The sequence below is a fragment of the Ranitomeya variabilis genome, chromosome 1, assembly GCF_051348905.1.
Source record: "Ranitomeya variabilis isolate aRanVar5 chromosome 1, aRanVar5.hap1, whole genome shotgun sequence".
Taxonomy (NCBI): domain Eukaryota; kingdom Metazoa; phylum Chordata; class Amphibia; order Anura; family Dendrobatidae; genus Ranitomeya; species Ranitomeya variabilis.
In genome coordinates, this window is record NC_135232.1 from 399806661 (window position 1) to 399828634 (window position 21974).

Consider the following 21974-nt stretch of genomic DNA (forward strand, 5'->3'; position numbering starts at 1 on the left):
TTACACATTTATATGGTTCCCAGGGCCTGAAGGAGAGTTTCCTCTCCTTCAGACCCTGGGAACCATCAGGGATACCGTCCGATACATGAGTCCCATTGACTTGTATTGGTATCGGGTATCGGTATCGGATTGGATTCCGATACTGTGACGGTATCGGCCGATACTTTCCGATACCGATACTTTCAAGTATCGGACGGTATCGCTCAACACTAGTCATTGTAGCTGTGAACATTTAATGTTATTTTGATTTTGTCATTAAGGATTTTCCTGACATTTTCTTAATTACATTTTACAGTGAAACCAGTGTCCATAAACAGCTTACAACACAGCTCATTGTTGATAGCCATCAGTCATAAGAAGGGTACAAAAAAATTCAAAGGCTCTAGATAAACTATGAAACAGTGTGAAGAAGATCATGAAGAGGTGGCTTAAATTTAGTACACCAGTGATTATCTGGCCGGCGTCACACTAGCGAGTTTTATGGACGTATGAGAGGTGCAGAAAATACGGATTGTATACGGTACAATGATTCTCTATGGCCCAGCTCCTATCTGCCGTATTTTACTGATCCGTATTATACGGTCTTGTACGGCCGTAGAAAATCACAGCATGCTGCATTTGTCACCGTATTGCGCAAAAAAATCGCCAATGAAAGTCTATGGGGCGAGAAAAATTCGGATTACACACGGACCAGCAGTGTGACTTGCGAGAAATAGGCAGCGGTGTTCTATAGAAAAGCCGGTAATTCAATTGCCGGCTTTTTCTTTCTCCTTCACAAACCCGACAGGATATGAGACATGGTTTACATACAGTAAACCATTTCATATCCCTTTTTTTTTGCATATTCCACACTACTAATGTTAGTAGTGTGTATGTGCAAAATTTGGGTGCTGTGGCTTGTAAAATAAAGGGTTAAATCGCGGAAAAAAATTGGCGTGGGCTCCCGCGCAATTTTCTCCGCCAGAGTGGTAAAGCCAGTGACTGAGGGCAGATATTAATAGCCTAGAGAGGGTCCATGGTTATTGGCCCCCCTGGCTAAAAACATCTGCCCCCAGCCACCCCAGAAAAGGCACATCTGGAAGATGCGCCTATTCTGGACCTTGGCCACTCTCTTCCCACTCCCATGTAGCGGTGGGATATGGGGTAATGAAGGGTTAATGTCACCTTGCTATTGTAAGGTGACATTAAGCCAGATTAATAATGGAGAGGCGTCAATTATGACCCCTATCCATTATTAATCCAATAGTACGAAATGGTTAATAAAACACACACACATTATTTAAAAGAATTTAAATGAAATAAAGACACAGGGTGTTGTAATATTTTATTATACTGGTAATCCACCTGAAGACCCTCGTTCTGTAAAAAAGGTAAAAAAAACCCAACAATATCCCATACTTTCCGTCGTTCTGTCAGTCCCACGATGTAAATCCATCTGAAGGGGTTAAATGATTTTACAGCCAGGAGCTCTGCTAATGCAGTCGCTCCTGTCTGTAAAATGTTGTGAATGAATGGAGTGCAGGGGAATGGCCTGTAGTTACCTTGAGTTGCGGTGATGCGCCCCCTGCTGGATGTCCTCATATGAACTCGATTTAAAATGATTTAACCCCTTCAGATGGATTTACATCATGGGACTGGCAGAATGACGGAAGGTATGGGATATTGTTGATTTTTTATTTTACCTTTTTTACAGAACGAGGGTCTTCAGGTGGATTACCAGTATAATAAAATATTACAACACCCTGTGTCTTTATTTCATTAAAATACTTTTAAATAATGTGTGTGTGTTTTATTAACCATTTTGTACTATTGGATTAATAATGGATAGGTGTCATAATTGACGCCTCTCCATTATTAATCTGGCTTAATGTCACCTTACAATAGCAAGGTGACATTAACCCTTCATTACCCCATATCCCACTGCTACACGGGAGTGGGAAGAGAGTGGACAAGTGCCAGAAAAGGCGCATCTTCCAGATGTGCCTTTTCTGGGGTGGCTGGGGGCAGATGTTTTTAGCCACGGGGGCCAATAACCATGGACCCTCTCTAGGCTATTAATATCTGCCCTCAGTCACTGGCTTTACCACTCAGGCGGAGAAAATTGCGTGGGAGCCCATGGCAATTTTTTCCACAATTTAACCCTTTATTTTACAAGCTACAGCGCCCAAATGTTGCACATACACACTACTAACATTAGTAGTGTGGAATATGCAAAAAAAAAGGGATATGAGATGGTTTACTGTATGTAAACCATGTCTCATATCCTGTCGGGTTTGTGAAGGAGAAAGAAAAAGCCGGCAATTGAATTACCGGCTTTTCACATATCTCGCGCTGAATTAAATATAAATACAGTATATATCTATATATATATATGTGTGTCTCAATGACATATATATATATATATATATATATATATATATATATATATATACTGTATATATGTTTTAATGAACATTTGAGCACATAAATCCATTAGATGTCGGTTTTGCAAGCCTGCGAGAAAATATTGCAATACGGATGCCATATGGATTACATACGGAGGATGCCATGCGCAAAATACGCTGCCACACCCTGCCTACGGATAACATACGGATCACTATTTTGGGAACATTTCTGCGTATTACGGCCGTAAAAAACGGACCATATTTTCATACACTGAGTGTGATGCCGGCCTTTGAGGAAAAAATTGATGAAAAGACGACAAGAATATTGGTTCAAGAGGCTGGAAAGAGGCCTGCAGCAACATTAACCCCTTCATGACCTTGGGATTTTCCATTTTTCCGTGTTCGTTTTTCGCTCCCCTCCTTCCCAGAGCCATAACTTTTTTATTTTTCCGTCAATTTGGCCATGTGAGGGCTTATTTTTTGCGGGACGAGTTGTACTTTTGAATGACATCATTGCTTTTACCATGTCATGTACTAGAAAACGGGAAAAAAATTCCAAGTGCTGTGAAATTGCAATAAAAGTGCAGTCCCACACTTGCTTTTTGTTTGGCTTTTTTGCTAGGTTCACTAAATGCTAAAACTGATCTACCATTATGATTCTCCAGTTCAGTACAAGTTCATAGACACCTAACATGACTAGGTTATTTTTTATCTGTGGTGAAAAAAAATTCCAAACTTTGCTAAAAAAAAAAAATAAATTGCGCCATTTTCTGATACTCGTAGTGTCTCCATTTTTCATGATCTGGGGTCGGTTGGGGGCTTATTTTTTGCGTGCTGAGCTGGCATTTTTAATGACACCATTTTGGTGCAGATACGTTCTTTTGATCGCCCGTTATTGCATTTTAATGCAATGTCGCGGTGACCAAAAAAACGTAATTCTGGCGTTTCGAATTTTTATCTCGTTACACCGTTTAGCGATCAGGTTAATGCTTTTTTTTATTGATAGATCGGGCGATTCTGAACAACGCGGTCCCAAATATGTGTAGGTTTGATTTTTTTTTTATTGATTTATTTTGAATGGGGCAAAAGGGGGGTGATTTAAACTTTTATATTTTTTTATTTTTTTTATTTTTTTCACATTTTTTTTACTTTTGCCATGCTTCAGTAGCCTCCATGGGAGGGTAGAAGCTGGCACAACACGATCGGCTCTGCTACATAGCAGCGATCTGATGTTCGCTGCTATGTAGCAGAAATACAGGTGTGCTATGAGTGCTGACCACAGAGTGGCGCTCACAGCAGCCGGGGATCAGTAACCATAGAGGTCTCAAGGACCTCTATGGTTACCATTCAGAAGCATCGCTGACCTCCGTTCATGTGACGGGGGTCGGCGATGCGCTCATTTCCGGCCGCCCAGCCTGAAGCGCCGGTTAAATGCCGCTGTCTGCATTTGACAGTGGCATTTAACTGGTTAATAGCGGCGGGTGAATCACAATTTCACCCGCCGCTATTGCGAGCACATGTCAGCTGTTCAAAACAGCTGACATGTCCCAGCTTTGATGCGGGCTCACCGCGGCGCCCTGAATCAAAGCAGTGGATCTGACCTCGGACGTACTATCCCGACCGAGGTCAGAAAGGGGTTAAAGGAGCTGGATGAATTTCTGACAACTACAGATTGCATTGTGCATGTGACAACAATTTCTCATATTCTTCAAATGTCTGGCCTGTGGGGTAGGGTGGCAAGGTAGAAGCTGTTTCTTACAAAGAAAAACATCCAAGCCTGACTATATTTGTCAAAACCTACATCAAGTCTGCCAAACACATTTGGGAAAATGTGATATGGTCTGATAACTCCAAGGTTGAACTTTGTGGCCATAATTGCAAAAGATATGTTTGTGGCATGCCAACACTGCACATTGTCCAAAAACACAATACCCAAAGTAAAGCATGGTGAAAGCAGCATTATGCTTTGGGGCTGTTTTTCGGCAAATAGTCAAGGTGTGGGAAATTATGAATAGATCCATGTAGCAGTCAATATAGACAGTAAAGCGCTAAAGTTTTAGACAGTTATATAAAACATACCATAAAATCATGGCTTTTAAAGATAGAAATGTAAATAATTTCCTTTATGAACCAACAAAATGACAAAAATGAATGAACAAAACATCTAAATTAAAACATGAATGTAGTGACCACTCATTGCCTTCTAAACAGCATTCTTCTAGGTAAACTTGAACTCAGTCTTTGAAAGAACTTAGCAGGGAGGTTGTCCCAAACATCTTGGAGAACTAACCACAGATTGATGTATTCTTGTGCAAATCCTTCTGTCTCTTCATGTAACCTTAGATACACTCGATGTTGTTGAGATCAGGGCTATTTGGGGCCATAAGTGCTCCCTTCTCGGTGTCACTAAAGAACCCTTGATTATGATTGCCCAAAAAATTGCAAGCTGCTAAAAAGTAACAATAAAACCTTAATTAAGGAAACACCAATTATTCCTATTCCACTAGTTTGTTCAAATAAACAATCTTTTGTAACAGAAATTTAGCTTTATATTCAACAAACATTTGTGTGCTACTTCTACTTTTATTCATCTGTTCATTTTCGGCAATAGGAATAGTCCCCTGGAGGCTTATACCGTATGTCAATTCTAGTGTGCTCGCTTTGTTTGCTTGCTTTTCATCTCATCTCATTGTCTAATGTCATCTCAAGTTATTTCTCTCCATCTATCAGCTAGGATTGGGAAATTAGCACTTTCCTACTGATCTTTTCTTTCTAATTTATTTGTAAAACAAGGTGAAATTAGAAATGATGTCTTGCGGAAGAAAAATCCCACATATTTTCTTTTATCTGTCCATATACAGTATGTTTAAGAGCTCTTTATTGGATAAATCCATTGTACTGAGTTGATGTTTATTGGTGCACAATTCCTGAAGCTACACTTTCAGATGTGGTAAACCACATCATATAAATTCCTTGGTGAAATAGAAAAAAAATATATATATAAAAAAAAACACTGATTCCTTTAGAAAGGCAACAAAATGTAGCTTTCTTGTAAACGATCAGACCAAACCACTAAATACTCTGGCTGAAGCCTATTCCTGTAATATGCGTATAATGAAAGAAAAAACATTGTGGTGTAAAGACCAAGTCAGAACTGCAGATTCTTTTTTACTATTTCTGCTTCCCAGATGAAAGGAAAGATGGGCTTTATAATTATAAGTAACCATTGTAACTTTCTACCTGTTACAGTCAAGTTTTCAGTCCTTTCTATCACTAATCTAATAAAGAAAGACTTACAATATACCTTAATTCCATGAATAATCACTTTAGAAAGGTATACTATCATTCATCAGCGGTTAGCTATTGTATATTCTCACTTTGGTTAAAAAAAAAGGTTTACAACAAATTGTGTGATTAAATTCCTTAAAGACTTCAGGCCATTACTAATCCTTTGGTGACAGCACCATTTTCAAAAAGAAGAGAAAAATTACAGAACACCCCATTGCCTGATTTATATTACATTTCAAGATACGGAAGTAAAAGGATTATAGATAGGATTAGGACAGTCTTCACAGAAAACATTTTTAAGGAGAATAGTTTTCGGAGTTACTGTGGGCATTGCTAAGCAATGCTCAGCCTGTGGTTGCATACTAATATCTGAAGCCAGCTTGATATGACAGAAGAGATAACATCTGATTTACACATAGTAAGGACTTTGGGGCATTTACTTCAAAATTGAGCTAAATCTAAAGTTGCATATACACAGATGACCCCTTTTTGATTAGAACCGACTCAATTTATAACATTGGCAATCATTTTTACATTAAGTTGTTTTTTTAATGATTATTTCTATTGTTTTCACCAAACCCAACAGACTTCCCACCATGTCTTCTCATGTCAAAGAATAATCTAAAGAAATAATCATATAATCAGGAAAATACAATCAGAATCATTTAAACTGTGGTCATGTTACAAATATTATTGTTTAATTTTTTTATTTTTCATTCATAACCACTAACCACTTGCTGTCTTCTGAAGTTTAATTGTCAGCTTTGCCATAGAGACTGGGACAATACAATATGAGCAATTTCATGTTATTATTATCAATGTAGGATGGGCAAATTTAGTGTTCTGTCCAGATAACTCAGGGTAATAATAGTGTATATGCTACACTACAATACTATTTATATTTCTCATATGTCACCCCCTGGTATCCTGTACCGATGACTATAATTGTTTATTTCATTTTTTCATTCATTAACACCAATTAATTTTAGCTATCTGAAGGCAAACACACTCTGCGACAATACAGGAAAGAATGGCATGCCTCAAGCACCAAGTTTGTAAAATAAAAAATAAATTCCTACAAGTATTTAAAAGCACACAAACACAATATCCTTCTTATAAACCAAATTTAAAAAGCAAAATCAAATTATGGTATATAATCTATCTAAATACACGACTAAGCTGGGGAGTAAGTAGCGCAAATAGGGTTTTATCTGTTGGAAGAGGATATGAAAACGGGGTACTTGCTCACCTTGTTTTATTGCCATTGGAACAATTTACACGTGTATACCAGACACTGCAACTGCGGGTCACGGACAAGAAGGTAGTAGTAAGGAGATGGGCGGCTTTCCTTGCTCTTCTGTTGATATCCCACAAATAGATTTGAGAGATGATTGAGGATAAAAACGATTTTCTTCCATGGTGTATAATCTATGTTTCGAAGTTATCCAACATGAAATGTGTTTGGATCTTGAAGAAGAGGTTGCATAACCTCAAAACTCGTAGATTGTGCACCACAAAGTAAAATCGTTACTATCCTCAATCATCTCTTAAATTCAAAGTATTGTCACAGACATACAGATGATGAGATGGGTAAGGTAAGTATCCTGTGCATTGGTGGGCTGTGTAGGACTTTAGTCTCAATGAAAGTTAACTCTTAAGGCCCCGTCTCACATAGCGAGATCGCTAGCGAGATCGCTGCTGAGTCACAAGTTTTGTGACGCAACAGCGACCTCAGTAGCGATCTCGCTATGTGTGACATGTACCAGCGACCAGGCCCCTGCTGCGAGATCGCTGGTTGTGTCAGAATGGCCTGGGCCATTTTTGGTCGTTGAGGTCCCGCTGACATCGCTGAATCGGTGTGTGTGACACCGATCCAGCGATGTCTTCACTGGTAACCAGGGTAAACATCGGGTTACTAAGCGCAGGGCCGCGCTTAGTAACCCGATGTTTACCCTGGTTACCAGCGTAAATGTAAAAAAAAAAAAACAGTACATACTCACCATCTGATGTCCGTCAGGTCCCTTGCCGTCTGCTTCCTGCTCTGACTGAGTGCCGCCGTACAGTGAGAGCACAGCACAGCAGTGACGTCACCGCTGCGCTCTGCTCTCACTGTACGGCGGCACTCAGTCAGAGCAGGAAGCAGACGGCAAGGGACCTGACGGACATCAGATGGCGAGAATGTAGTGTTTGTTTTTTTTGGTAACCAGGGTAAACATCGGGTTACTAAGCGCGGCCCTGCGCTTAGTAACCCGATGTTTACCCTGGTTACCCGGGTGCTGCAGGGGGACTTCGGCATCGTTGAAGACAGTTTCAACGATGCCGAAGTCGTTCCCCTGATCGTTGGTCGCTGGAGAGAGCTGTCTGTGTGACAGCTCCCCAGCGACCACACAGCGACAAAACAGCGACGCTGCAGCGATCAGCATCGTTGTCTGTATCGCTGCAGCGTCGCTGTGTGTGACGGGGCCTTTAGAGACTGTGTTGACCTTCAGTCCAGTGGGAAGCTATAACGGGACATGACTGAGCCATGTGAGAGCTTTGGTCCTTAACGTGAGAAGGAGACCTGTATATTGTGGGGGATTGGCTGCCATGTGACGTGCAAAGTGGCGTGAGCATACTTTGGTCTTTTAAGCAAGTGATCTGCGTTAGGAACAAAAAAAAGTGGGAGCAGATCTAGGAGTCCTTGTAAGTAAAAGTATAGATGAAACCCTCCACTGGTATACAGTGAAAGTGGATCTGGCTTTCTGCAAGTTACAAAGTGAAGATAACCTGTGACAAGTTTGTAGTAGTCAGTTAACATTAACTTCTGTAAAGAATTCTATTGTGTTGTTACTGTGTTGTTACTGCAAGTACGGTTATTTGAGGAAAAGTGCCCTTTCCAAATGAGAACCCGGATGGCGACTGTGTAATCATCTGGTAAACTGAAAGTTAGTGCTTGGGGCAAACCTATAGCTACCCTATAAGCATGGCAAGATGAGGATAGGGAGTAGATTCCCTTAGAAGCCAGACAGACAGTGAAGAATAAAAGCCAGGGGAACCAGATTCTTGCTGGACCAATGGAATAATGCACAACCCCTGACTCTGGTGAAGAACCACATGCAAATAGAATCAGTGAAGCTTAACAATTTTAAAATACTGATCCTTCAAGTCTGTTCTACAACTATGAGGCACACTGTGTGCTTGCAATTATCAAGTATGATTGCCTCATGGCTTAAAAAAATATGACTGATCACTATGTTCTGCGACCATTCTTTCACTGGTTTCCTTGCTTCCTCATCCAGCAGGGGACACGATATGACAGCTGCAGTCAATCAGTAGCCAGTGACAGACTGCAGTGGTGACATTCAATACAAGATGTAAGAAAGAGGTAGGAGACTAGTTATTTTCACTGATAGGTGAGGATGTACCGTATTTTCCGGCATATAAAATGACTTTTTAACCCCTGAAAATCTTCTCAAAAGTCGGGGGTCCTCTTATACGCAGGGGACGGCATGTGCAGGGAGCGGTCCTGGATGGTTCCCAGGGTCTGGAGGAGAGGAGACTCTTCTTCAGGCCCTGGGATCCATATTCATGTAAAAAAAGGAATAAAAATAAAAAAAAGGATATACTTACCTTCCGACGGCCCCCGGCTCTCAGCGGTGCAAGCAGCGGCCTCCGTTCCCAAGGATGCATTGTGCGAAGGACCGGAGATGACGTCGCGTTGGGAACCATCCGGACAGCACACGCCGTATAAGACGACCCCCCGTCTTATACGGCGAGTATATCCCAAACTCCATATTTTATATGAAAAAGTTGGGGGTCGTCTTATACTCCCAGTTGTCTTATACACCAGAAAATACGGTATTTTTTACATTTATTTTAAAATCACCACTATAAAATAAAATATAGTAGTGGACAAATGCTTTAAAGGGAACCTGTCACCTGAATTTGGCAAGCCCTTTTTTCGGTCCAATGGGCGGTGTTTTGGGGTCTTTTTTTCACCCCTTCCTTTCCCGCTGGCCGCACGCTGGCTGCAATATTGTCTTGAAGTTTATTCGCTTTCCTCCGTAGAACATGCATGCGCAAGGAAACCTTGCCTTGCGCACGTGCAGTATGCTTTGCCCAACTGCGGGCAAAGCCGAAAAGCATTAGTGCGCATGCGCCGGCGCATTATGTCCCGGAACACAGCGAAATACTTTGACTACAGCGAAATACTTCAACTTCAAGACAATATTGTGGCCAGCGTGCGGCCAGTGGGAAAGGAAGGGGTGAATAAAAGATCCGAAAACACCGCCCATCGGACCGAAAAAAGGGCCCGCCAAATTCAGGTGATAGGTTCCCTGTAAAGGAAATATGTCATCTGATTCATGCTGCCTGAGCTACAGGGAGCATGAATCAGACACTGGCTGTAATATTGCAGCTGTATGTTTATTTGGAAATGCTGCAGCACTTCAGGGAAAACTTTCTTTATTTCATAGCAAGATTGGCTGTAGCGGGTCATATGAAGTCCTCTGCCAGTAGAATAGACAGGGTGGCCTGCAGGGACATAGGCAGTCGTATGGAAGTCCAATTGATATGTATTTTTTTAATGACATTTGAAAAAAAATATATAATAGTGAACAACCTCTCTACCTATTGCTACTAACGGCATCTTTGCCCCAAATGTGTCAGGATGTTAACAATGACCCAACTTTTAGATATATCTTTAAATAATCAATGGATATGTCTATTCACTATACTTAATAATGACACTTATAATTTAGTCTCATCCTCAATTTCTACATTGTATATATCATATTACTTTGAATGTCATGAACTGTCAGGAAACACTGCCACCTAATAATCAATTTTACTTAATATATTTTTAGGTTTTTAAGACTTATAAAATCTTGAAGTATTATTTCTCTACTCTGCAGTACTTTGCAAAATAAATGTCACTGACTGTTTTAGGAACTTTTAGAAAAGATTACATGCAGGACATATTAAATGAGTCCATGACTAACAGGCTGTGACAGCTAAAGAGTTCAATCCTTTCAACACAACAGTCCCCCATGGGGGCAGCTATTTATTTCTCTGTTCCTTTATCACCTTGGAATTTTTATGGTTATTTTTTTTTTTAAGAATTCACATTTTGTTGTGTAAAACCCTTCTGTGACCTTATGCCAATTTTCAAATTTAATTAAAGCCATAAATAATCTTTATTCTATCCTAAAGGTTTAATGTTTCTTACTTTTTATTATTATTGCTAGGAAATATTTCAAATTCCAATGCTTGATGTGAGCTAACAACCAGGTATAAGTCAGTTAAATGCGATTAAAAAGCAGAGCGCTGCTGTTACTAGATACCGGTCTTATTTTACCATAGTGAAACATGTAAGATGGGTTATGCAATGTTCCAATGTGTTCAATGATTTGCAGACAAACTTCTATGTTGTCCCCGTATTTGTGTGGATCTCCCCAGTACTGCGGTTTACACCTACACTCCAAAGACATACTGATAAGGAGTTTAGATTGTGAGGCCCAATGGGGACAGCGATGATGATGGCACTGTGAAATTAATGGTCCTATATAAGCGGCTAAAATACATTGCCACAAAAGCACTTTTTCATACAATAATAGCTGCCATTAAACAAAGGAAACAAAGGCAGCAATCGGTCATCTTTAATTTGTACTGTGATTATACTGATAATGTGCCGTCTATAGGCAGCTTTAGCTAATATGAATAATATATTACAAAGTATGATGCCTTAATTTGATGAAGTATATTTTTGCCATTTTACACTTTTAAATTTCTGGTGGAGGCTTCAGACTAATCTCCGTGGACAAAGCTTGTGGCACATGATTACCATTGAAGACCATTCTGTAATACAGTCGCCTTATTCAATTTAAACTGTTATATATACAAATTGAAATTTGACCATAATTTGAAAACTCACATTCAAGGTAAAAAAAGAAGGAAAGCTGTTTACATATTAAGCACTCTACTTTTTCTGTATTAAAGCCTAAAACTTTTCTAGCTTTGCCTTGTTGCCCTAAAGAACCTAAGTGTCTTCATAAATTCGAAATGGTAGTTTGTGCATGTGACCTGTGTATGGCCTCCACCCTCCAGGCAGTGAGTACCTTGAGCGCATACCATTGGGACTTACGTCCCTTTCGTAAAGACCATGACATAGGTGATAACTTCACTGGACACCCTTTTGAGTCCCCATACACACACTTGTACAACAGTGCACAAAGGCTGTATACTCTTTATGGCAGAAATGTCTAATTAATATTATGTCATAGTTTCAGAGTTTATTAAGGTTGATGGTAAACCTAAGTCCATTGCGTTCGACCTATAGCCTAACAGTTGACACTGAGGCAAGCAAAGACCCCATGAGGAAAAAGCTAATTTGCTCCATATTTGGGGTTCAGATTCCTTTCCTACTCAGCAGATAGCAATTAGACTAGTTCCCAGCATCCCATCACAGAATCTAGTACTCTGAATCTGTAATATTATATTTATCAAGAAAGGCATCCAGGCCTATCTTATACTTTTATAGTGACTTAACCAATACCAACATCATGTGGCAGAGAGTTCTATAGTCTCATTGCTCTTACAGTAAAGAATCACCGTCTATGAGGCCATAGAACATGTTATTATTTGCTTTCTATTAGATCAGTCTGGAACAAAAATAACTTCCTTCTTTCTTCACATGAAAGGTATGCAGAGGTACAGAATAGGTCGCATGCCATGAGCTGTACTTTGGTTAATTATTATTTTTTCTTCTTAGATATAAAATAAATACGGTACATGTCCCGATTCATCATTTGCTGTAGGAGATATATGGTGGTTAAGTGACTTCTTTTTTCTTCTGCAGCATTTATTGCTTTTTTTACTCCAAATTCTTCAAACTGGTGCAAGTAGTTTTAGAAATTTGGCACAAGATCAAAGAACTTTTTTCTCATATGTTTTACCTGTTTTGTGCTTTTTAGAGCCAAAAGTCACATGATCCTTAAAAGTGTTGCACATGAGTGTTCAACCACGCAAAAATAAAATTAGATAGATTTTGCACTCCAGTAGGATACTGTTGTGTAAAAATGTTGTGACATTTCAAAAAGGAAACCGCGACATCATTGCAGGTCCTTCACACAAAGCATCCATGGGAACGGAAGCGGCCATGTGCACCGCTGAGAGGCGGGAAGACTCCGGGGCCATCAGAAGGTGAGTATATCACTATTTTTTATTTTAATTCTTTTTTTTAACAATTATATGGTGCCCAGTCCGCGGAGGAGAGTCTCCTCTCCTCCACCCTGGGTACCAACTGCACATGATCTGCTTACTTCCCGCATGGTGGGCATAACCCCATGCGGGAAGTAAGCAGATCAATGCATTCCTAGGTGTGCGGAATCACCGCGATTCCGCAAATTTAATGAACATGTTGCGTTTTTTTCTGGAATGCGATTCCGCTCAGGAAAACAACGCAGCATGTGCACAAAAAATGCGGATTGCATTCTATTAAATAGGATGCTTAATGTGAGCTTTTTTTCACGGTTTTATAGCGTTTTTATAGCGAAAAACCACAAAAAAACCGCGAACAATCTGCTACGTGTGCACACAGCCTGCCTGTCACAAGATGACGGCTCTGGGAAAAGCTGAAGATGGCTGGTGAGTATAACACTACGGGCAGGGATATTAGATTGGTAGCACCACTCCAGCGCTGAAATGAAAAAATGCTGGAGTGGTGCTTTAACAGTGCAATGTATAGGAATAACTTTGTAATGTATTTACTTATTTTTTCATACAGTATGATGAAATCACTGATGGTAAAAAAAGACCAAATAAATTATGAAATTTGGATGAAAAATTCTGATGACAGTCAGATTTTTTTGCGTGTGTGAAAAATCACTAAAGTCTGAATGAAGCTTTAGATTTATTTTTCCTCCAGAAAAAAGGTGCAAAAATGATGATGAATGGGGTCCAAAGACAAGGAAAGAGTGGCTATTCAACATTTTGTGTCTTCTTATTAGGCTGGGATCAAACATACGCGGGATACGGCCAAGTCTCGCAGGTGAAATCCCTCCTCTGGCGCCGGCACTCCGGAACGGAGCGTGCAGCTGCACAGCAACACATGGAGCTGCATGCTCCTCTCCCAAGTGCCAGCGCCAGAGGAGGGATTTCACCTGCGAGACTCGGCGGTATCTCACGTATGTGTGATCCCGGCCTAAGTCTCACTATTTTTGCTTCCACAGATATTTAAACCAGTTGTTGTTTCTCTGCAGTAAATCTCACTTATCTTCTAACAGCTTGGTGGATACATGTGAGAGACATTTTTGTCAGCATTACCTTTTTTCTCGTGTGCTGATCTTTGGAAGAATGAGCTTTTACGTGCTTTCGTAATGAGCTTGGGTCTGTGTATCGCTTACTGCATCCAGGAATCTGACATGCGTAGGGTTTCTAGACAAGAAGAAAAGCATAAGGAGAATATGACCACATTACTTCACTGCTAACTGCACTTACACATTTGTTATCAATGAACATTCCCAAAGGTACTTACAGGATAGCAATCATTTGCTCAAGAAGGGATTAGAAAAATCAGATACAGCAGATTAGTGGAGCAGTCTAACAGCAGTGACTATCCAGAAAACATTGGTTAGGTTTAGAGAAGAATCCTGCTACAGAGACAGAAAACAAGTAAGGAAAAGGATTAGGATTTCAAGCAGCATAGAAAGTACTCAGCAGAATACTGAAGAAAATAGGTCATAATATTGTTACACTAAATCTCTTTCTTGGAATATAACACATTATATTGGCTGTCACCTCCATACAGATTGATTCAATTAACTGAGCTAAGTATCCAGCGTCTCCTGTGAGTTACGTAATTAGATGGAGCCATTTAACCCTTTTCACTTGTAACATGACTGTAGCCATGTGTATATGTCAGTATGAATAACGTGCTGGGATAAGGTGTTATCAGAGCACGCTCGTGTCTTTGGCGTGCTCGAAAAATATGTTCCGAGTCACCGCGGCTGAACTTCTCGCAGCTGTGCGACAGCCACAACACATTCATGGATTGTCTGTTTGTTAGGCAATCCCTGCATGTGTTGCGGCTGTCAAACAGTCACCAGACATGCAGCCGCGGGGACTCAAGCATTTTTTTCGAGCACGCCATTTGGTTAGTGCACGAGCTCTGATCACACCTTATCCCAGCACGTTCTCTCATCACTAGAGAGTAACTTTGTAAGACTATATGTGACCTATTGCAAAAGTAAAAATATACTGTATTTGCTAAAAGTAAATAGCATTTACTCATGTAGGCACAATATCTGGAACATGAAGGTGCCAATAAAGGAATACCGAAACATCTAACATAATGTGTATTCCTAATAATTGCATTAAACATAGAAAAACCCCATTAAAAAGTAACTGTCCTTAACATTTTTATTTTATAAATCAAAATTACACGTGAAAATGAGCAACATATCAGAGAGATCTACTTCTTTCTCTGTCAGGACTGATCATTTAGTCTCAAAATTCTCATTTCCTGGGTACAATCTGAAGACAGATTTTTACATTACTGAAATAAGAGATGACAGTTGCTACTAATGAGATTCTGGAACAATCAAAGATAGAATATAGCACAAATAGATAGTAAATTGGGCTGGAGTACCACAAGCTATCATAGTAATATTGGTGATGTTCTCCCATATAGGTAGAAATGCGAAAGGAATAAATGAAGTAAACTACCCTTACCGAAAATATACTGATAAATAAAGTGACAAGTGCAGTAGGAATATGTACAGACTTGAGCTATAACTGACATCGTCATACCATGCATACTGACTGTGGATGTCCGTCTGTGCATAATATTTCTGATTTCCCTAATTTTATGTGGGGATCATCTTGCTCCAGTGATTTTTGCATCGTTTCTTGATTGACCTGGTGGTATACTTGGTATACTATTCTTGTAATGTTTTCATTTTTACGCAATAATAAAGTATTTTGGTTTTATATACAATTTTTCATCACATTTTCGGTAAGAGTAGTTTACTCCATTTTTTGATTTTTGCATTTCTGATGAGATTTCATGTTGATAAGAGGAGGAGGAAGGAGCAAAAGGCAGAGCTCCCCCTCACTCCTACATAGAATTTTGTAAAGACTATCTGCCGTCTCCTATCTCAGTAATGGAAAAATCTGTCTATAATGAATACAGACATTAAGAAATTTGGTAATGAATGGTCAGTCATGGAGGAGAAAGAAACAGATTTCTCTGCTAAGATATATTACAAAGTTTCTTATTTCATGTGTTTTTTGCAGAAGAAACTACATGACTTCTTATACATATAAAATATGTATTTTTAACATAAATTTAAATAAATTTAAACATAAATAAGCATTTATGTTTAGTTCAAAGAGAGAGGAGAATAACTTGATGACATAGTAACAAATGATCAGGCATACTAAAATTAAACATGCCTGACCCGTCATTGACAAATGACGGTCTTAGCGTCTAGAATCGCGCTATCGCCAACTAGTATTGCATCCATGTGAACAGCTTAGAAATAAATATAACACTAGTAGTTATTTATTTTATAACTGCAACATTATGTTTTTTAATATTTCCATATGTTGATAAATAGTTTTTAGGGACAAAGCATAAAAAAATAAAGAAAGGCATATTGTAGCATACAATCTAAATGTACAATTGTATAAGCATCAGAATACATCCGAACTGAAGCTGTTTAAGCCTTTTTTCCCGTTCATGACAGGCACATTTTCATAATTCTTTTTTCATACATTTTAAAAGGTCTAAAGAATTTTGTTCTCATTTGCTTATTCAAATAATTTTTTCTGCCTCTCTTTTGTGATAAATGAAGCTCAATTTTTATGTCATTTGTTTGCAATATCAGGTTAAAATGTGAAGAAATAAAGGAAATATTACAATTTTAATTTTTGGGGGGCAAGAATCAAGTTTATTACCCCCTCTGCCTTCTGTGTGGGGAGTTTGACTGATGATGGCTGTTGGCTCCTCACTCCTGTACATGAATGATCTCTATGGAGCTGCAGACTCTAGAAGGATGTCTTAAAATGTGTGGCACTACAGGTTGGGGGGCCTTCAAGTAGTTAAAAACCAGCAAATGTTGCAATGCTGTATGCTGTCAGCAGGCTTTTGTCATCTGAGAACAGCAAAATGTAGTTGCTAAGATCCTGATTCCAGGGATAATAATAATCTTTATTTTTATTTTTTTAGGGATCAGTCACTTACTGGACTGTTGGTGGAGTTTTGCTAGAATCCTTGTTTTCTATGCTGTAGGTGTAGCAGTGCTCAGAAATCCCTGTAATCAGGATCTCTTGCATTATATTATGCTGCTCTCAGATTAAATAGCAAAAACCTGCTGATAGATTCCATCTAATGACCATCTTGTTTAATTGACAATATGTGCATGCAGCAAAAACCCTTTATAAACACAACTAAGAAATACCAGCAACAGCAATATACTGAAAATGTCACAATACCCAATAACTGTGCCTTGAGGAAAGCAATCATATCACAATTAAAACCCCTGCTTTTTGTAGACTAGCGTAGTGTGAAGACTTCTAGGATACACCATTTAAAGCACATGATGGAAAAGTAAAACTACAGAAAAGCTGAGATGAACGACAACTGTGTGGGAGTCTTTTCTTGCAGAACAAGCTTATTATTTTATGTGTCTTTCCTTACAGTATCCAGGTGTGTCCTTTGATGCTTGGCCCGATCGCTGGAATTGCTGAAAGCCTTTTGACAGCCAGGATGCTGGCAAAGGTAAGGCTTCTCTCCTGTGTGACTCCGCAAGTGAATCTTTAGATTTTCAAGTCTTGAAAACGCTTTCTTGCAACCTTCAAACTGTAAAGAGAAACAAAATACAGAGGAATGTTCCTTTTTTTCATTCTTTAAAGGCAATTTTATCTTGTTCTGGAAACTCCAGGCCATGGATTAGCAGTTAATGTTTCATCACTCTTCTGAAAACTGATTTCTAGTTGCTTGCTACTTCTTATAAAAGCACCATACCTTTTTTGAAGTTTGGCATACCTAACAATCTGCACTGCCAATTTTAATGAAGGAACATACAAACTTTAGTCATTTTCGAGAAATGGATTTGCTGGAGGTTTCGCAACATCTTATGTTTACAATGCTATAGCAAGGAGTAGTAGTCTGCGAGCAGAAACTAGGAATAAAATTTCCAGGGTGTGATTACAGAGTGAAGACCAAAACAGTAGATGGTTAGCAAGCTATGAAATGTCTGGGACCCTTGGTTAGGTAGCTGAGAATACCATTGGCAAGAGTGAATAATGAATGAGATGCGCTCTTCATGTTGCATCACATCCCCTTAAGATTTGCAGTTTTTCTTACATGAAAAGCCAAAACAATAGCTACTAGATGGGTTAGTGTCGCTCACTTGAATTTTTTTTGTCTAGAGCCGTTCTATAAATATGGCCAAGTGCAGTAAGTAGGCAACAAAAAGTGCACACTATAGAAATGTCAAAAGTTCAGAGAAGCTTATTGGTGCCCTCAACACCAAGAACAAGGGTCAAATGTGCAGTATGGTCCCACAAGCTACAATATTGCTAACTTAGTAGTAATAATATCCTTTCCATCCCTACTATAAAATTCTACACTCCCCATCAGAAAAGTTGATGCAATAAAATAACTAATGGTTTTGAACGCTAGAGATGGTGAATACTTTTTATTATGCTAAAGATCAAAAGGAAAATGCAAGCGTATATTCACAACTATCTCCAGACTTAGGATTGCCAGGGGTCCCAACAGTCAGACCCCACCAATTTTTAGTGAATATGCAATAAATTTATGTTCTGGAAAGCTTTCTTTAAGTATACTGCCCATAAGTCATGAGCAAACTATGTACAGTATGAAAGGCATTACCATTTTGGTGTTAAAGTCATATAGCTTTATAGTTCATACAACATCTCAAAAAAGTGTTTTATACTTGAAATTCAAGATTAACCCATTATCTACCAATGTCCTTTTTTTGGGACGCCTAATCTTTAGCTTCTAGCAACTAAGATTTTATGATTTTTATAATTAGGTCCAATTTGTTGTGCTGTGTTTGTAAAATGAATGTTTACAAAATAGGAAATCATGTCATTGTCATTTTTAATTGAATATTGGGACGCCCTTTTCTGAAAAATCCGTACTTGAAAAATTTTTGCAAATTATGTTTGATTCATTAGGACCCAAATCATAAAAAATCTGTCATTAAAAAAAAGAAAATTGCTAATTTGGCAAGTAATGGGTTAAATGTGTGCAGTCATTCTATGAAGCTGAAGATTACCGAATCACCCCATACTGTCAGGATTCCCCCATATTCCCAGGTCAAGCGGGCGGTCATGGAGCCGCAGACATGTGACATGACATATTTCCAACTAGATTCTCATTCACTTCTCTCCATAGAACAATGAAAGAAGTGGAAGGAAATCTAGTCAACGTGTGACTGCAAATTGCACACTCACTTTTTTGACCACTCATGTTGACGACTCACTACTACAGAAATGTTTTTAGAGTCCGGTATATCCCTTTAACATTTAGAATGGTGAAATGTGATTTGTGAAGATGTCTTATGGATAATTACTGTGAAATCTAAATGCTTCTATTCATGGAAACTTTACACCCTGACTAGTTTCATTCCCTTAACATTACCATTCATAAAGATGTTTCTCCTACGTGTGTTTCAGGTCTAGGAGTTAACAAGTAACATTACAAAACATCTCTATTTATTATAAATTGCTTTTCTCAGATTGCATTATCAAGTCACATACATTTCAATGTTCTGATTTTTTTTATTGCTTCAAAAGAGGGGAAGAGACCAATTCTCTTGAAAGGCTCAATTAGACAAGCTGATAATCATCAAAAAAAATTCATAAGAATGATCATTTCCACTTGCTGACCGGTGTAAACATGATGCTGATCGCCCAACAATAGAAACCATCGTTGTTGACAGCACTTAGCACCTTGTAAACTGGGGGGCTGTGTTATTGACAACATGATATTGTATGGATACAGAATTATCATTCTTATCCACCCGCCCAATAAAGAGCAACGATGTATAGTTGACTGGCTACTGTTATTCCTCTGCTGCCCAACTACCCAAGCTTATCGGTACACTTGAGGTACCTAAGATCAGGTATTGTAAAACTATATATTTATAGTCATCATAAAGTCAGACTCCCTTTGGGTTTTTAGGAACATGTCGACCACTTTCACAGTACATTTTAATTATTGATAAGGTGAGCGTTCCAAGATTAACAGTAACCTCACTTGGATGAACAAAATGAACCAGAACACATTCAGCAATGAACTAACTACATGGATTTAACCCTCTGGCCCTGGGTCACAACTATGGTAAAACTATTGTTGGTCTGTTCTTAGTTTGTTTTCTTCATCTGTTAATGATAAAAGAACATGGCTAATGAACAGCATGCTCAATATTCGATTATGTGCTTCAATAAGATGACTTGTTTATGGCGTAATTCTCAAAGGGTTATTAGACTACATATGGCATAGTAATTTTAACCTATAATCATATGGAATACAATTTCCCATTACTTATTTACAGTCCAGACATGAGCTTGTTTTAAGCACTTAAATAAGAAATTATTTTTAAGAGATCAATGGAAACTATAAATTCAGTTCAATCAAATATGCAATCAGGTCTGACATACGTTAACTACGCATTCCCACTAAACTGGTGTGCATGGATGAACGTCCTTTATGGGTAATGACTGACCAATGAATCTTCAATTCATTCTTACTGTATGAAACACAATTGGTGAATTGCAGACATAAAAGAAAAGGATTGTTTTACAATGAAAAACTCATTAAAATGAATAATTCATAGATTCAGCCCCCTAATTATCATATAATGCCATAATGTGAATGTGAAGTAATTCTCTTCAAAACATAAAAAGAAAAGAAAACAAATACAGTACTTTGCATGCATTTTCAGGCTGAAGGCATTTGCACAGATCAACTACTATCATGGTTAGCTGGTTTTCGAGTGTTATCATACCATTTATCAGTGATTCATGGTGATCATGCCATGGTAGACATCCGTAATAACCAGCATAATCAGTCATTAGTTTACCAAACACTTACCAAAATCTTGGCGCTTCCATTTGCCTTTAGGCTGGGTTTATACACATAGATTTCTGACCAGTCAGACCATTTTCATTATTATATGTCTGGTCTGAGATGTCTATTTATACATAAAATTATCAACACTAGCTCTCATCTTCTTAAAGGGAATCTGTCACCAGGTTTTTATTACCTCATCTGAGAGCAGCATAATCTAGAGGCAGAGATTTTGATTCCAGGGATGTATCACCTGATGGGCTGCTTGATATCATTTTGATAAAATCACTTTTTTCTGCAGCAGATCTAGCAGTTCTAGCAGAATGCTGAGCTCTGTGTAACTCCACCCACACCACTGATTGCGAGCTTTCTGCTCATGTACAGTATACACAGGAAGCTGGAGAAATCACAGGTGGGGGCGGGATTATACAAAGCTCATGAATATGCTAGACTACCTGGCAGCAGGTGTACTAGTCCTCTAATGATACAACCCCTGGCAAAAATTATGGAATCACCGGCCTTGGAGGATGTTCATTCAGTTGTTTAATTTTGTAGAAAAAAAGCAGATCACAGACATGGCACAAAACTAAATTTCAAATGGCCACTTTCTGGCATTAAGAAACATTAAAAGAAATCAAGAACAAAAAATGTGGTAGTCAGTAATGGTTACTTTTTTAACCAAGCATAGGGGAAAATTATGGAATCACTCAATTCTGAGGAAACAATTATGGAATCACCCTGCAAATTTTCATACCCAAAAAAAAACCTGCATCAAATTAGATCTGCTTGTTAGTCTGCATCTAAAAAGGAGTGATCACACCTTGGAGAGCTGTTGCACCAAGTGGACTGACATGAATCATGGCTCCAACAGGAGAGATGTCAATTGAAACAAAGGAGAGGATTATCAAACTCTTAAAAGAGGGTAAATCATCACGCAATGTTGCAAAAGATGTTGGCTGTTCACAGTCAGCTGTGTCTAAAATCTGGACCAGATACAAATAACATGGGAAGGTTGTTAAAGGCAAACACACTGGTAGACCAAGGAAGACACCAAAGCGTCAAGACCGGAAACTTAAAGCAATATGTCTCCAAAACAGGAAATGCACAACAAAACAAATGAGAAACGAATGGGTGGAAACTGGAGTCAACGTCTGTGACCGAACTGTAAGAAACCGCCTAAAGGAAATGGGATTTACATACAGAAAAGCTAAATGAAAGCC

At 38.8% G+C, this 21974-nt stretch overlaps 1 protein-coding gene across 1 annotated transcript in view; it reads right to left on the minus strand.

Moving 5' to 3' along the window:
* GLIS3 (GLIS family zinc finger 3) overlaps nucleotides 1-21974 on the minus strand; it is a 615191-nt gene that overhangs the window by 223304 nt on the left and 369913 nt on the right. The window contains exons 5-6 of the mRNA XM_077249138.1: nucleotides 17350-17511; nucleotides 13974-14084 (exon numbers count right to left, since the gene is read on the minus strand). Coding sequence (XP_077105253.1) covers nucleotides 13974-14084; nucleotides 17350-17511 — 273 coding nt within the window. The remainder of the gene's footprint in view (nucleotides 1-13973; nucleotides 14085-17349; nucleotides 17512-21974) is intronic.